The following is a 17,168-nucleotide window of genomic DNA, read 5'->3' as shown; positions in this document are numbered from 1 at the left end:
CTACCAGAAAGTTGGAATGTCACCATGGTTACTACTTTCTATTTGACGCAGCGCTAGTATGCCTCATCAATCATCACTCAACTCACCCAAAAAAGTGAGGCATATATGAACGTAACCACAGACAGTCACATAATTGGCCAATAAAACGGAACCTGTTAATAAACACAGATTAGCAGCGAAACGGACATAAATGTGAGTGAAATGTCATTGTGAGGAGAAGGAACTTTTGTTTAGGAAAATAATGTGTCTCATTTATCCACGAAACACTCAACCAGCCCGTCCTGAACTAAACAAGTCCACACGCCCACTTGAAACACAACTAAACTAGGAAGATGAAGCTAGCAAGGACAATCATACACACACAACACATGTCATCTGTTGTGTTGTTGTGAACCACATCGTGGATGTAACATCAATGTACAAACAATCATACACACACGTTATCTGTTGTGTTGTGAACCACATCATGGATGTAACAACAATGTACAAACAATCATACACACACATGTTATCTGTTGTGTTGTTGTGAACCACATCATGGATGTAACATCAATGTACAAACAATCATACACACACATGTCATCTGTTGTGTTGTTGTGAACAACATCATGGATGTAACAACAATGTACAAACAATCATACACACACACACACAACACATGTCATCTGTTGTGTTGTTGTGAACCACATCATGGATGTAACAACAATGTACAAACAATCGTACACACACAACACATGTCATCTGTTGTGTTGTTGTGAACCACATCATGGATGTAACATCAATGTACAAACAATCATACACACACAACACATGTCATCTGTTGTGTTGTTGTGAACGACATCATGGATGTAACATCAATGCAAACAATCATACATCAATGTACAAACAATCATACACACACACACACAACACAGCTCATCTGTTGTGTTGTTGTGAACGACATCATGGATGTAACATCAATGTACAAACAATCATACACACACAAACAACACATGTCATCTGTTGTGTTGTTGTGTACGACGTAATGGATTAACATCAATGTACAAACAATCAAACACACACATGTCATCTGTTGTGTTGTTGTGTACGACATCATGGATGTAACATTATGTACAAACAACAGAAGTCGCAGCTTGAGATGCGCTCTCTTTTTTTAAACAGCCTTTTCACTCGTCAAGCTGGGAACAACAGCACAGCACACATCACACCTTCACAATACGACACATCCGGCTTGACTACGCTAACAAATGTTTTAAAAATGTACCTCACACAAGCACTTATTGATACATTTACAAAAGTATTATGCTTTGATCAAAAATACTGCTCAAAATTGTCCCAAGATTTATTGAACCAATAAATGTAAGGATTTTTGCATTTAATTAACAAACAGTTTATCATATTTTATTTTACACAAAATGCACACACTCTCTGGTGGTAAAATAAGTGTTAAAGGTAAAAAAAAAAACAGGGAAAAAAAAAATTCTAATGGAAAAATGTAATTTGTGTTGTTTTATATTGCTATGGTTATTTAAATGTACGGTAGTGTTATTGCTGTTATTGTTTTACTTGTTGTGGTAAATGTGTTAGTCATTTAAATCTAGTTTTTCTTTAAACTATATTTAAAGTTGAGTTTTGGTGGTACAATGAATACTCTGTTTATGAATGTTAATGACTAATTGTGTAATTAATCGTGATTATGATTTTTGCCATAATGGTCCAGCCCTATTGGTATTACAAACTACATCAGCAGATACAATGTATTAGTATTAGTAGTATTAGTATTTAGTATTTGAAAAGTAAGTAGACGGTAATAACTGCTCCTCAAACACCAGCCCTGCATGTGAAAAGTTTCCTTTTTGCTGGAGCCCAACTCCTTTTTTTCATTCATTCATTTTAGAATCAAAATGACTCTCATTGTAAATAATTATCCTCTAATATGTTTTGATATCAGACAGGGCATTTTAGTTCTTGTGAGAATTCTTTACAGTTTGCTCAGCAGGTGGCACTCATGTTATACTTGTATAGCGCTTTTCTACCTTCAAGGTACTCAAAGAGCTTTGACACTATTTCCACATTTACACACTGATGGCGGGAGCTGCCATGCAAGGTGCTAACCATGACCCATCAGGAGCAAGGGTGAAGTGTCTTGCTCAAGGACACAACGGACGTGACTAGGTTGGTAGAAGCTGGGGATCGAACCAGGAACCCTCAGGTGGCTGCCACGCCCCTCTTTCTCTCCTCTACCTGTCAAAATGTGACATTTTTCAAATCCAGTTTTGCTCTTTCTTTCCTGGCGTCTTCCTGTTCCCGTTGTGTCTGTTTTGGCTACTGCAGCCATGGAGCCGCTAGACAAGCCTTGCAGCGTGGGCTCATTACAGGAGGGTCATGCTACTTGATTCAAACAAATAACTAGATCCTGATGAAAACAACAAAAGAAATATCCCTGCTAAAAATGCAAACTTTGTGTGAAACATCTTGACAAATAGGAGAGTATTATATAAGTAAAGAAGGTGAGGCAGCAGCTCACACAGTCTCATACTTTCATCCAGGAAGAAATGATGTCAGCCAGCTTGAAAAATGTGGCAACTATAACCTACGTGAATTGTTTTTATTGAAATGTTGACAATATTTCCTCACCAGGAAACCTTACAAGGTAATAAACTGCTTTAAAATAGCAAGTTATTGTGATGTTTTCCCAGGAGATTTGCCATATTGTTGATGCTCCCCTTAGACCCAATTTTTGCAGCTAAATTAACCACAACATGAAACATTATGTCATGTTTGGTACAAAATGTTCTAAAAACATAACTTTTATTGCAAATGGCTATGGGGAATAATAATGTCTATTTTCCTTCAAAGACCAACCTGCATGGAGCTGGTCATGGTGCTGAGGGCAAACACTGTGGCACAGTCCTTGATGGTGGACTGGCTGTCAAAGGCTCCCTGGGTGTCCACCAGGAGGACGGCCACCTAAGAAAGCAACAGTGGTAGTGACCCAGCCATCGCATCAATCATACCTAATATCTTATGGAAGGTCCTACTTGGCTGCCGTCCGGCCTGTCCACCACAAAGACTTCGCTCCAGACCTGAATCCCTGTGGTCTCCCTCTCGCATCCTCCTCTCCAGGTGAAGCCGGTCAAGGGCTCCTCGTCGCCGCCGATCCACGCTTCACTTTGCTGCAGAGAAGAGGATGACAGAAGTGAATTGTGAAAGCAATCAATCCATGCACATATCGTTGCAACAAAGACTAGTCAGGAAGAATTCTACTTGACAAAAGCAAGTGAGTGATATTCAAGGTGTTTAGACTTCTTGTTGGGACAAACACTGACTGACTTCTTTTTGGCCAATGTCATCACACAGCATGCACATGGACTTACCAATATTGACTCATTCAAAAAAAGTTAACTTGAGTCTCACCAGCAGGGGGTGCCAGTGCTTACATTTAAGATGTCTGTTGGCAATGTATCACTTCCTGCATCACCTGGAGGCAGCCTCATTTCACAACATTGTTTGCTAATGCCGCTTATTGGTGATCCATCATCGCAATACTTACCAAAAAGAAAAAAACAATTGGTGAAAAAACATTTGGGTTTTTTCCGCATACATTTATTGGGGGGAAAACCTTTGATCAAGTCATGATAATTGATAAATACATGAATAAACTAAGCGACGTGATGTAGGTTGAAGATGGCCTGGGAGCACTTTGTTATAATCCCACCACAAAACGTGCAGCGAGATGAACACACGTCAATCTTATATGGTGACTGAAACCACAACAGGCAGATATTGAAGGACTGCATCAGGCAGATATTGAAGGACTGCATCCTAGCCAGAAAGACCCCCCCACCTGCCGCTTTAAAATGCATCCGAGCCAGAAAGACCCCACCACCTGCCACAGGAGAGTGGTCTAGACATTATACTGTATCTGTTCTACCATCATCATTTATGAGCGGTGTTACTATTGCACCTGTTTAGTGTGTCCAGGAGGGTCTGCTCCTAACGGGGGTCTCTTCACAGAAGTCTCCCGCCAGTAGCTGCTCTAGATAGATTGATTTACCGTACCACAAACCAGGGTCTCTGCAGGTTTCAACAAGTCCAATGTAGGACTTTTTAAGGCCATATTGAAAATATTTCAAGAGCATTTCACATCCATAAAGCCACAAAAGTACACAGACAAAGAAAAATCAAATGGCCATAATGAATTGTAAGTATATGAATTATTCACTGCTCTTTCACATTGGAAAACTAAATGGTTTAACTAAATACACCACCAGCCTCTCTATTGTAGACTCATTATATAAATATTAGCACATATAACATTAAACAATAAACTAACTAAATACACCACCTGCCTATCTATTGTAGACTTATTACATAAATATTAACACATATCATAAGATTAAACATTAAACTAACTAAATACTTGTTAATATTTATAATAACAATATGACTAATACTTTTTAATATTTATAATAACTATATCACTAATACTTAATATTTATAACATTATGACTAATACTTGTTAAGATTTATAATAGCAACATCACTAATACTTGCTAATATTTATAATAACAATATGACTAATACTTGTTCATATTCAAATATAAATAGAGTATTGTTGGGGACGGCGTGGCGCGGTTGGAAGAGTGGCTGTGCCAGCAACCTGAGGGTTCCTGGTTCAATCCCCACCTTCTACCATCCTAGTCACGTCCGTTGTGTCCTTGAGCAAGACACTTCACCCTTGCTCCTGATGGGTCCAGGTTAGCGCCTTGCATGGCAGCTCCCGCCATCAGTGTGTGAATGTGTGTGTGTGAATGTGGAAATAGTGTCAAAGCGCTTTGAGTTCCTTAAAAAAAAGGTAGAAAAGCGCTATACAAGTATAACCCATTTATCATCTACCATTTGTTGGCGCTCTTTAAATGGTTAATTATTGGGTTTTATGGGCGGAGTAGAGGACCTCCCATTGGCTTCGCTGTAAGCAGACTTTTATTTAAGAGTTAGAATGAATTACAAAATACATTTGTGGTCATGTCTTTCATGATGATTGTGAACGATAGGAAACATTCCAAAAAAAGTGCAGTTCCCTTTTAAGACCCTTCAAATGTAATTTAAGACCTTTTATGAGATTTTAGCCATTTCCAGGCCTCATATTCAAATGGGTGGATTTACCCTGAGAACACGTGCATGGTGGCGTCCTGACCTGATTGTGCATGAAGCGCAGCATGAAGTCCAGCAGGAAGGATTTGCCTTTGCGGAAGGCACCGGCCACTGACACCACCACCACATTGAGGTCCTTCACATGGTCCTGCAGCAGGATTCTCTCCAGGGCGGCGGCATCCAGCTCAAAGCTATGCTGGTCCTCATTGGCCAGGAGGATCTGGACAGGTTGGGCCTTTGCCTCCTCTTCCACCTGAAGGTGTTACATTGGACATCTGGAGATGTAACTTGTGATATACATTGTGTCTCATGACAGGTTCTGACAATCTTTCAGTTTGTGTGTAAAAGTATCAGAATCATGTGAGAGCCAAGTGGGCCAATCAAGACGCTGAATTTCCATCCACCCATCCATCTTCAACCGGAATGGGGTCGCGGGGACAACAGCTCCAGCAGAGACCCCCAGACTTCCTTCTCCAGAGCAACATTAGCAACTTCCTCCTGGGGGACCCCGAAGTGTTCCCAGAAGATCAAGAAGTGAATGTCTCACCTGTAAATCCTGAATGTCTTCTTCTGCTGAGGGGGTGAGGCTGGCCGCTATTCCCCAGTTGTCATTCATCTCCCTAGGAAGCAAGTCATCGTCCGGGTCCTGGGGTCTTGCTGGAGACCTCCGAATATGTTGCGCAATAGGGACATCTTTGACTCTTGAGTCTGTCGAGTAAGATTATAAGGACGAGATTAGACCTCAAACTCTCATGAACCCAACTTTCCATGTGAGAGAATCTTTCCAGTGTCCTAGATTATTTGATCCACCATGGTGCAGTGATGTAGGTCACACTTAGTAGTGGACTGAAAGTCACTAAGGGCCCGCAGAAAGGACACAAGCCCACAGGACTTGAGGACAGTGTGTTGGTAAGCACTCTGTGACTGATCACTTTGGAGTGTAGAGCAGAGTGATGGACAGCTGAATCAAGGAGTTGACCAATAAAAACTAAATCTACTTTTAAACGCAGAAAGTTGTGGAAATTGACATGAGACTGAAATGCTGTGATCGAGAAAAGTAGTGTATTTCTGGGATTAGTGCCGTGTATTGACTCACAAGGCATAATATCCATTATCTGCCGCCTGGTAGTCTTGTGCAGCAGCAGTGTCACTTTATGCTAATGTTAGCTTCCAAAATCCAGCCATTTGGGGCAAAACAGAAGCATTATAACCCCATTCACCACGGAGTAATAGAGGCCACAAAAACAAATACTTGTCTAGATAGATGACGTTTATCTATAGTAGGGTTGTACGGTATACCGGTACTAGTATAGTACCGTTATACTAATGAATCATAATCAGTACTATACTGCCTCTAAAAGGGTACTGGTGCCCCCCCGCCCTTTTTCTTTTAACGGGCATGACGGCGCATCGTCACGTGGTGACATTGCTGGTTTTGCGAGCAGAGGAGCATGTTGGGCAGCGCACACACACAGAGTACTTACAAGCAGACACAGTGTGTAGACAGAAAAGGGAGAATGGACGCATTTTGGTGTAAGAAGTAAAGATAAAGGTGAAGTTCTAACACTGAAACACCCTCAGGAAGAGCTGCTTTAAAACATTGCTAGCTAGTTAGCAGCTAACAGCCATCCACAGTCGGCAGTGTTTTATCCATCCATCCATTTTCTACCGCTTGTCCCTTTTGGGGTCGCGGGGGGTGCTGGAGCCTATCTCAGCTGCATTGGGGCGGAAGGCGGGGTACACCCTGGACAAGTCACCACCTCATCGCAGGGCCAAAACAGATAGACAGACAACATTCACACACTCGGGACCATTTAGTGTTGCCAATCAACCTATCCCCAGGCGCATGTCTTTGGAGGTGGGAGGAAGCCGGAGTACCTGTAGGGAACCCACGCAGTCACGGGGAGAACATGCTAACGCCACACAGAAAGATCCCGAGCCCGGGATTGAACTCAGGACTACTCAGGACCTTCTTATTGTGAGGCACATGCACTAACCGTTTTAGCTATCACTAACCCTGGCCTCCATGGCGACAAATAAAGTAAGTTTCTTACAAGTATCATTATTACTGGAGGACGAGGAATAGCTAAACATGCTTCACGACACACCGTAGCTCACCGGCGTCACAATGTAAACAAACGCCATGGGTGGATCTATACCTGACATCCACTGTAATGATACCAAGTACAGAAGCGAATCTGTCGATACTACCATGATTACATCAATATTTCTTATCGTCACAAAATCTTTTTTTGTTTTTTAAAAATTCATATTATGTTTATAAACTATATTATGACCAATGTATGATTCTGTAACTACTTGGTATCGGATTGATACCTGAGTGTGTGGTATCATCCAAAACTAAAGTAAAGTATCAAAGAAGAGAAGAATAAGTGATTACTACATTTGAACAGAAGTGTAGATAGAACATGTTAAAACAGAAAATTAGCAGATATTAAGAGTAAATGAACAAGTAGATTAATAATAAAATTTTACAGTTTGTCCCTCATAATGTGTAGAAAATAATAGGTGTATAAATGACACAATATGTTACTGCATAGACTAATTAGGAGTCTTTGTTTGTTTACTTACTACTAAAAGACAAGTTGTCTATTTTATTTAAGGACTAAATTACAATAATAAACATATTTTTAATGTACCCTAAGATTTTTTTGTTCAAATAAAGACAATAATGACATTTTTTGTGGTGCCCTTTATTCAGAAAAGTATCAAAAAGTAACGAAATACATGTTGGTATGGTAACAACCCTAATCTATAGCTTTTTATATTAGACATTACAAACGACAAGATGGCGTCACGTTCACACCCAAACACTCTTTTACCTAACAATCGTGATTAATAATCCTGGTTTCAGTATTGATAAAAATAATCTTTATTATTTTGGCCAGAATGGTGCAGCCCTATATGCAAGACTAGATTTCATACATGAACACTGTTTTGAGCTACATGGACAAAAAGTGCAGTTACATGTTATGTCCTGTAGGTGTCATCTTGCACAATTTTCACATTTCCATCCATCCATCCATTTTCTACCGCTTATTCCCTTTGGGGTCGCGGGGGGCGCTGGAGCCTATCTCAGCTACAATTGGGCGGAAGGCGGGGTACACCCTGGACAAGTCGCCACCTCATCGCAGGGCCAACACAGATAGACAGACAACATTCACACTCACATCCACACACTAGGGCCAATTTTAGTGTTGCCAATCAACTTATCCCCAGGTGCATGTCTTTGGAAGTGGGAGGAAGCCGGAGTACCCGGAGGGAACCCACGCAGTTTCACATTTATTTGTATTTATTATTTTATTTCTGCCATATTACCTCGTTTATAATGCTTGTGTTGCTTTCACATTTCTACTTGAGTCACATACATTTTAAATGTGTTGTTTTAAAAAAAAAAAAGATTACAGTAGAAGTAGTTGTTGAAAATGTTGAGCACATTTAAAATTAGCGCTATAATTTTGGTCACAATAACGTGATAAGAAATGTTCAAATTGTGAAAAGCTGTTCAAACTAAAAGTGTTTACAAAGTACAAAGAAGAAGAATTCTTGAAAACTAAATGTTTTCCATCTCATCAAGCGAATCCTAACTGATTTAACTACTTAGGAGAAGAAGTGATGTATTTAAAACACGTTGAGTACAAGTTGAGAACAGGAAGTATGTGAGAAAAAAAAGGGGAGGATTAGATCCTTTTTGGACATGTAAAGAAAATATGTCAAATATGTGATTTATCATATTGATACTGTATAGATGTTCCAAATACATTTCAAGCAAGGTCCCTAATATTAGGCCTTAGTCGAATTGGCCTTTCAAAGCCACCACTAACTTGTATTATTACCTTTTTAAACTCATTTCATGACTACTAAAGCCATTTGAAAGCACAGAAAAACTTTGTGCTAGTTTTGTCCCGATACCAATATTTTGGTACCGGTATCAAATTGTATTTCAATACTTTTCGAACACAGAGATGTTTTTATGGTGTGTTCATGGACCGCATTACAGTGGGAAACCACAACACTAATCTGTGGCGCATAAGAAACTCATAACATGCAAAATTGAGTTTTTTCTATTTATTTTAGTTGTTTAAAAGTCACAATGTTGTATAATTACTTTGTGAGCACATTCAACAATATGTGTGATAATTTTGGCCACAATAACTGTGAAATAAAATGTTGATATTGTTACATCTCAAGTACATTATAATGTTGGAACTATACTTTAACTGGGAACAATTGTCCTATGTTGTATCAATAAATGTCAGGATTTTTACATTTAATTCAAGGGTCAGAGCTTTAGGAGCTATTTTTTACGTGTTATTTTGCAAAGAAACACCTGATACATGTTAATGGTGGATTAATGGGATAGATGGTTTTCTGGGGTGTTGAACAATGTGCACCGAACCAAACCGAAAACCACGTCACAAAAACCGTACAAAGATGGTAGACTTTGTGAACGGTTCCTTCCACCCCTAGTTTCACAAAGTTAAAGCCTGTTTCAATTGAAACGGGGATCAGAGTACATAGAAATGAAGTTGAGCAGAACTGCAAGAACTTTGTAAATCATTTCAATCCTTCATCAAAAGACTGCTGCCCATTCCCTAACGGCTCTGCTTGCAATCCTCCATTATTTCAAAGTCAGTGAGACACCCATCTCAAGTATTTGTTCATTTCAGCTGGCTGGAAAGGAGGGCAAACTAAAATTAGTCTTATCTCCTGTTAACTGGCCTGCTTTTCCATGCACACTAAAAAAGGTCAGTTTGTTCACCACTCGGTCAGACGTCACTGACTTCAACCATAGCAGGCAACGCCAGCCAGACCTTTTTAATCTCACTTTTCTGGACTCTAAATATGGAAACTTTCTCCCATTGTTTTACAAGAGATGGAAGTGAATAGAGGCCAAAGCTGCAGTACTTCTGAAGACCTACTGGAAAGGACATGACACTGTCTCTTGTTGCGGAACAAAAGTGGAAAAAGTTGCTTGCATAAAGACTTGCAACACTGAAGATGAATTCCAAAGCTTCTCCAGCAGGGTTTGCAATGCTGCTAAGTAAATGATTTCAGCAAAACAAACATGGACTATAAATGTTCCCTCCTTGATCTAATTCAGTGGTTCTTAACCTTGTTGGAGGTACCGAAACCCACCAGTTTCAGGTGCGCATTCACCAAACCCTTCTTTAGTGAAAAATAACATGTTTTTTTTCTTCAAATTCAAGACGAAGTTATGTTTTTGGTAACACTTTAGTATGGGGAACATATTCTAAGTAACAAACACTTCATTTAGAGTTATTTGGTTAGGAGGTTAGGCTTATAATAAGGCCATGAAGAATAAGGCATTAATAAGTACTTAATAATGACTAGTTAAGAGCTAATATGTTACTAATTTGCATGTTAATAAGCAACTAATTAATGGTGAATATGTTCCCCATACTAAAGTGTTACCATGTTTTTACTGGTGCACAAAATGAAGCGTGCATGAACATCACCTTGTTCAAACAACAAAACCAACACTGCATAAACTCACAACAAACTACACACCTGCAAATCAGTCTGACTTCTGCTGTTGTCGTATCCGTAATACGCTGATAGGGAGAAGTTTTTATTTACACGATGAGTCGGGTGTGTCTTGACCTCCGCCAAACCCTTGAGCCCGACTCACCGAACCCCGAGGGTTCGATCGAACCCAGGTTAAGAACCACTGATATAATTCCTCTGCACAACACTCAGGACGTGTACTACTGCAATGAGTTGAAGTCATGTTAAAGCACTGTGAGCCTACTTGCTGAGGTTCTTGTGTAGAATGCCAAAATAAATGGCAGCCATCATTGTGGCCTACACACATTCCTGGAATTCAAGCCCACATTGGACCAAAACCTGCTTCAGCAAACTGTACATTAGTTCTAAAAATCAGTTTCTTTGTGCGACCAAGCCACGTGTTGATTTGAATGTTGACCAGCAGGGTGGAATGCTTGCTAGCGTGGTTTTATGTTTTGCAATGCAAACTTGTCCTTACACCTTTCAGCTGACATTCTTTCAACCAATGAGAGCAACCTAAAACCTCCTGTAATCCACCTGTGCCTGGCCTCTCTGGACATAAGCAGTAGTCAGCGCTGCAAGCAAGAGGACAAAGTGCACAATAAGAGCCGCATGATTGCATGATAAGAGACTACAGTCGCTACTTGTACTTATAATGGGTGGGGCCATATAACAAATGATCACCATTCATTTTTTCATATCATTCCATCTCGATTAATATCACATTTTTCTTTTATTAAAGTGGCTTGTTCTGTGCAGGATTATAGCGAGTACCACATCCCTACTGTTTACTACTGCTGTAACAGACATTTCCACCATGTTTGATATACATGCTAACATTATATATCATTGTGTTTACTACAGGTGTAACAGTACAGGTAATACATGCTAACATTGTGTTCATATCTATATCATTGTGTTTACTACAGGTGTAACAGTACAGGTAATACATGCTAACATTGTGTTCATATCTATATCTTTGTGTTTACTAGAGGTGTAACAGTACAGGTAATACATGCTAACATTGTGTTCATATCTATATCTTTGTGTTTACTAGAGGTAATACATGCTAACATTGTGTTCATATACAGTATATATAATTGTGTTTACTAGAGGTGTAACAGTACAGGTAACACATGCTAACATTGTGTTGATATATATAATTGTGTTTACTAGAGGTGTATATTATATATATATATTTAATATGTATTTATGAAACAGATGTTTTTAGTTGGCATGTTAAAGGTGTTTGATAAAAACACAAGCATATTTAACATATGTACCATGTTGTCATTGTATGCATGTTGGAAATAAAGTCAAACCACAACATATAGATTCCTTTCTTTTATGAAGACAAGAATATAAGTTGGTGTATGACCTGATTCTGATGACTTGCATTGATTGGAATCAGACAAGATTCACAGTAGTACTGATAACTTCCACATTTTCCACATCACATTGTGGAGGAGAAAAAAAGTCCTCCTTTCTGTGCAATACCACATGAAAGTGCTTGTTTTTAGCTTCTTATGTGTCCAGCTTCCATGCTCCTTTGTATACACTTTACAACAAATACATTGACGGCAAACTCTGTAGCTTGCTAGTGATAGCTTTCTGAGACTCTTATTTTGCTAGCACAGGCAGGATAGAGCAGCACTTTTATTGTGAAGACAGGAACTTTAGGCTTTTGACAGCAGGTGCACCGTGAGAGATTGTTGAAATAAAATGTGTTTCTCGCCTTCTGGCCGGTGTTTTTTTTCTTAATACTCCATTTTAGGTATACAATCGCAAATCGCAATTTTGGAGAGGAAGACCGCAATTAGGTTTTTTCTCAAAATAGTGCAGCACTAATTGTATACAGTAATTGTTGTCTTCATTCATCTTCACATACTGTCGCACGTGCAACGTCATACACCCCTGCCCAGCAGAGAGGTAGCGGCATGGGTAACGTTAGCTGTGATGCTAGCAGTGTGAGTGGTAATACGAGAGAGAGAAGGTGCCAATCTGGTAACAAATGGAGGAAGAAAAAATCATTCCCAAGAAACACAGCAGGGGGTCCATCGTCTGGCGGTGGTTTGGCTTCAAGCGGGAAGATGTTGAACAGACAACCATAATATGTCAAGTATGCGGCAAAAGCGTTGCTACAAAAAGTAGTCGCACTACTAATGTGTAGCATCATTTGAAAAGTCACCCGCTAGAGAATGAAGAGTGCTTGAAACTCCGCATGTCAACATCTCGGCCGGTGCCACACCCACAAAATGCCCAAGCAACCATTTCCAGATAAACACTGTATGAAACAAATAGTTAACAACAGAAGGAGATAACGTCCGCAGGAACCTACCACATAGTGAAGGACATACACTATTTGATTTCCTATTATGCAGCTCATTTTTATTTGACACTTATTGAAATATCATCTTAGTGACATCATGCACAAAAGCGCACTTTATTTGTTTTAAACTATTGTAGTGGTGTTCTGTACAAAAAGTGCACTTTAATTTAGTGTTGTTTGGTGGCAGAGAGGTTAGTGCGTCTGCCTCACAATACGAAGGTCCTGAGTAGTCTTGGGTTCAATCCCGGCCTCGGGATCTTTCTGTGTGGAGTTTGCATGTTCTCCCCGTGACTGCGTGGGTTCCCTCCGGCTTCCTCCCACCTCCAAAGACATGCACCTGGGGATAGGTTGATTGGCAACACTAAATTGGCCCTGGTGTGCGAATGTGAGTGTGAATGTTGTCTGTCTATCTGTGTTGGCCCTGCGATGAGGTGGCGACTTGTCCAGGGTGTACCCCGCCTTCCGCCCGATCGTAGCTGAGATAGGCTCCAGCGCCCCCCGCGACCCCGAAGGGAATAAGCGGTAGAAAATGGATGGATGGACTGATATGTCATCTTAGTGACATCATGCACAAAAGTGCACTAATAGCTTGTTCTACAAACATGATGTGTGTGCAGGTGGAATACAAGTTGTTCTACAAACATGATGTATGTGCAGGTGGAATACAAGTTGTTCTACAAACATGATGTGTGTGCAGGTGGAATACAAATTGTTCTACAAACATGATGTATGTGCAGGTGGAATACAAGTTGTTCTACAAACATGATGTGTGTGCAGGTGGAATACAAGTTGTTCTACAAACATGATGTGTGTGCAGGTGGAATACAAATTGTTCTACAAACATGATGTATGTGCAGGTGGAATACAAGTTGTTCTACAAACATGATGTATGTGCAGGTGGAATACAAGTTGTTCTACAACATGATGTATGTGCAGGTGGAATACAAGTTGTTCTACAAACATGATGTGTGTGCAGGTGGAATACAAGTTGTTCTACAACATGATGTATGTGCAGGTGGAATACAAGTTGTTCTACAAACATGATGTGTGTGCAGGTGGAATACAAGTTGTTCTACAACATGATGTATGTGCAGGTGGAATACAAGTTGTTCTACAAACATGATGTATGTGCAGGTGGAATACAAGTTGTTCTACAAACATGATGTGTGTGCAGGTGGAATACAAGTTGTTCGACAAACATTTGACTCTTTTGAACTTCAGGTCATCCTGGGGCAAAAACATGACTGATATAAAGTGAAGCTGAGCAGGACAACATTAGCCTCCTTACACTGCCAGTGCACTAATAAAAGGCCAGTGCACTAATAATAGGCCACTTAAAAATACCCAGCTCTGTCAGTACCACAATGTTGTGTTGTTTGTGTACTATAGTGTGTGACGTTGTGTTGTTTACGTACTATAGTGTGTGACGTTGTGTTGTTTATGTACTATAGTGTGTGAAAAGTTAATGTCTTGCGTGTGTACTATAGTGTGTGAAAAGTACATGTCTTATGTGTGTACTATAGTATTGTGTACTATAGTGTGTGACATTGTGTTGTTTTTGATTGATTGAGACTATTATTAGTAGATTGCACAGTACAGTACATATTGCGTACAATTGACCACTAAATGGTAACACCCCAATAAGTTGTTCAACTTGTTTAAGTCGGGGTCCACATTAATCAATTCATGGTACAAATATATACTTCCATCATAATACAGTCATCACACACGTTAATCATCATCATTGTGTACTGGTGTGTACGTTGTGTAGTATAGTGTGTGACGTTGTGTTGTTTATATACTATCATGTGTGAAAAGTTCATGTCTTGTGTGTGTACTATAGTGTGTACATTGTGTTGCTTGTGTACTACAGTGTGTACGTTGTGTTGTTTGTGTACTATATAGTGTGGACATTGTGTTTTTTGTGTATTATAGTGTGTACGTTGTGTTGTTTGTGTACTGTACAGTGTGACGTTGTGTTGTTTGTGTACTATAGTGTGTATGTTGTGTTGTTTGTGTACTACATAGTGTTTGATTGAGACTTATTAGTAGATTGCACAGTACAGTACATATTCCGTACAACTGACCACTAAATGGTAACACCTCAACAAGTTTTTCAACTTGTTTAAGTCGGGGTCCAAGTTAATCAATTCATAATTTAAATATATACTACCATCATAATACAGTCATCACACAAGTTCATCATCATCAGAGTATATACATTGAATTATTTACAATCCGGAGGGTGGGATGTGGAGGGGGGGTTAGGTTTGGTTGATATCAGCACTTCAGTCATCAACAATTGCATCATCTGAGAAATGTACATTGAAACAGTGTCGCTGTGACTTGGTAGGAAATGTACGGCGAGCAGTGAACATCACAAAGCATAAGAACAAGTTTATACATTTGATTATTTACATTTGATTAATTGCAATCAGGGGAGGTAGGATGTGGTGGGGGGAGAGTGTTAGACTAGGGTTGTAGTTGCCTGGAAGTGTTCTTTTAGTGCGATTTTGTTGTGTTGTTTGTGTACTATATAGTGTGTGACATTGTGTTGTTTGTGTACTATATAGTGTGGACGTTGTGTTGTGTATGTACTATATAGTGTGTGACGTTGTGTAGTTTGTGTACTATATAGTGTGTGACGACGTGTTGTTTGTGTACTATATAGTGTGTGACGACGTGTTGTTTGTGTACTATATAGTGTGTGACGTTGTGTTGTTTGTGTACTATATAGTCTGTGACGTTGTGTTGTTTGTGTACTATATAGTCTGTGACGTTGTGTTGTTTGTGTACTATATAGTATGTGACGTTGTGTTGTTTGTGTAGTCTGTGAGTTGTGTTGTTTGTGTACTATATAGTGTGTACGCTGTGTTGTTTGTGTACTATATAGTGTGTACGTTGTGTTATTTGTTTGTGTAAAAGTTGATGGGAGAGGGGGCGGCTGAGGCTCCATTTGCAGCCCCAGCCAGGGTGCACATAGGCGGGCTGGAGCCGGCCAGGGTGCACAGGAAGCCAGGTAAGAGTGTCAGTTGACGGGCGACAGGTGTCCCGTGTCGGGCTCCTATTATACTTTGACTAGAATGCATGGATATAAATGCATAGATATAAATGCATAGATATAAATGTAATGAGCAAGAGTGGATTATGTGAAGTGTGCATTTGACGCCGCGCTGGCTAACACGACAGCGAGTGTGTTGTGCCAAAGACAAAGACGAAGTATGGACTTTGAAAGTCCTCCCTCGGTGTGCTCTCCCAAGGCCAAAGAGTCAAAGAGTGGATGAAAGTGTTTACCTTTGTCGGCGACTCGGCTCCTGCAGTCAGGCTCCAAGTGAGTCCTGCTCCTCAGCCCGCGCACCTCCGCCATCTTGGAGAGTCTGCAAACAGCCGCGCTGACGTCACAGTTGATGACGTCACATTTGTGCTCCAACTGCTTCCTGTCAGTAGCCCGCGCACCTCCGCCATCTTGGAAAGTCTGCTCTTAGCCACGCTGACGTCACAGCACATTTGTGTTCCAAACAAACAAAGTCAACTCAGCGCGTCATTCGTATTAAAGCACTGATTGTGTGTCATTGTGTGTCATTGTGTGTCACTGTGTGTATTGTGTCATTCGTATTAAAGCACTGACTGTGTGCCAAAGGTTGCCAGAGCCATTTGTGGGACATTCGGCACACTGGTTTAACATCTGTCATGGTCTAGTGAATTGTGAATTATATTTATATAGCGCTTTTTCTCAAGTGACTCAAAGCGCTTTACATAGTGAAAGCCAATATGTAAGTTCCATTTAAAGCAGTGTGGGTGGCACTGGGAGCAGGTGGCTAAAGTGTCTTGCCCAAGGACACAACGACAGTGACTAGGATGGCGGAAGCGGGGATCGAACCTGCAACCCTCAAATTGCTGGCACAATATCAACACAATAATGTCACATTCAAACTGATGTTACTTCATGTCAATATCAACACAATATCAACACAATATCAACACAATAATGTTACATTCAAACTGATGTTACTTCATGTCAATATCAACACAATATCCACACAATATCAACACAATATCAACACAATAATGTCACATTCAAACTGATGTTACTTCATGTCAATATCAACACAATATCCACACAATATCAACA

The 17,168-nt window shown here is 40.1% G+C and overlaps 1 protein-coding gene across 3 annotated transcripts in view; it reads right to left on the bottom strand.

Annotated features, from left to right (window-relative positions):
* atl2 (atlastin GTPase 2) overlaps positions 1-16,468 on the bottom strand; it is a 31,565-nt gene extending 15,097 nt beyond the window's left edge. For all 3 annotated transcript variants that reach the window (XM_061968848.2, XM_061968829.2, XM_072912025.1), the window contains exons 1-5: positions 16,331-16,468; positions 5,705-5,865; positions 5,201-5,410; positions 3,042-3,176; positions 2,866-2,970 (exon numbers count right to left, since the gene is read on the bottom strand). In XM_061968848.2, coding sequence (XP_061824832.2) covers positions 2,866-2,970; positions 3,042-3,176; positions 5,201-5,410; positions 5,705-5,865; positions 16,331-16,403 — 684 coding nt within the window. In that variant the 5' untranslated portion in view covers positions 16,404-16,468. The remainder of the gene's footprint in view (positions 1-2,865; positions 2,971-3,041; positions 3,177-5,200; positions 5,411-5,704; positions 5,866-16,330) is intronic.
* Between the last annotated feature and the right edge of the window lie 700 nt (positions 16,469-17,168).

This window comes from Nerophis lumbriciformis, linkage group LG02, assembly GCF_033978685.3.
Source record: "Nerophis lumbriciformis linkage group LG02, RoL_Nlum_v2.1, whole genome shotgun sequence".
NCBI lineage: Eukaryota > Metazoa > Chordata > Actinopteri > Syngnathiformes > Syngnathidae > Nerophis > Nerophis lumbriciformis.
Note: the sequence above shows the minus strand (reverse complement) of the source record. Positions and strands in the feature narration are given on the sequence as shown.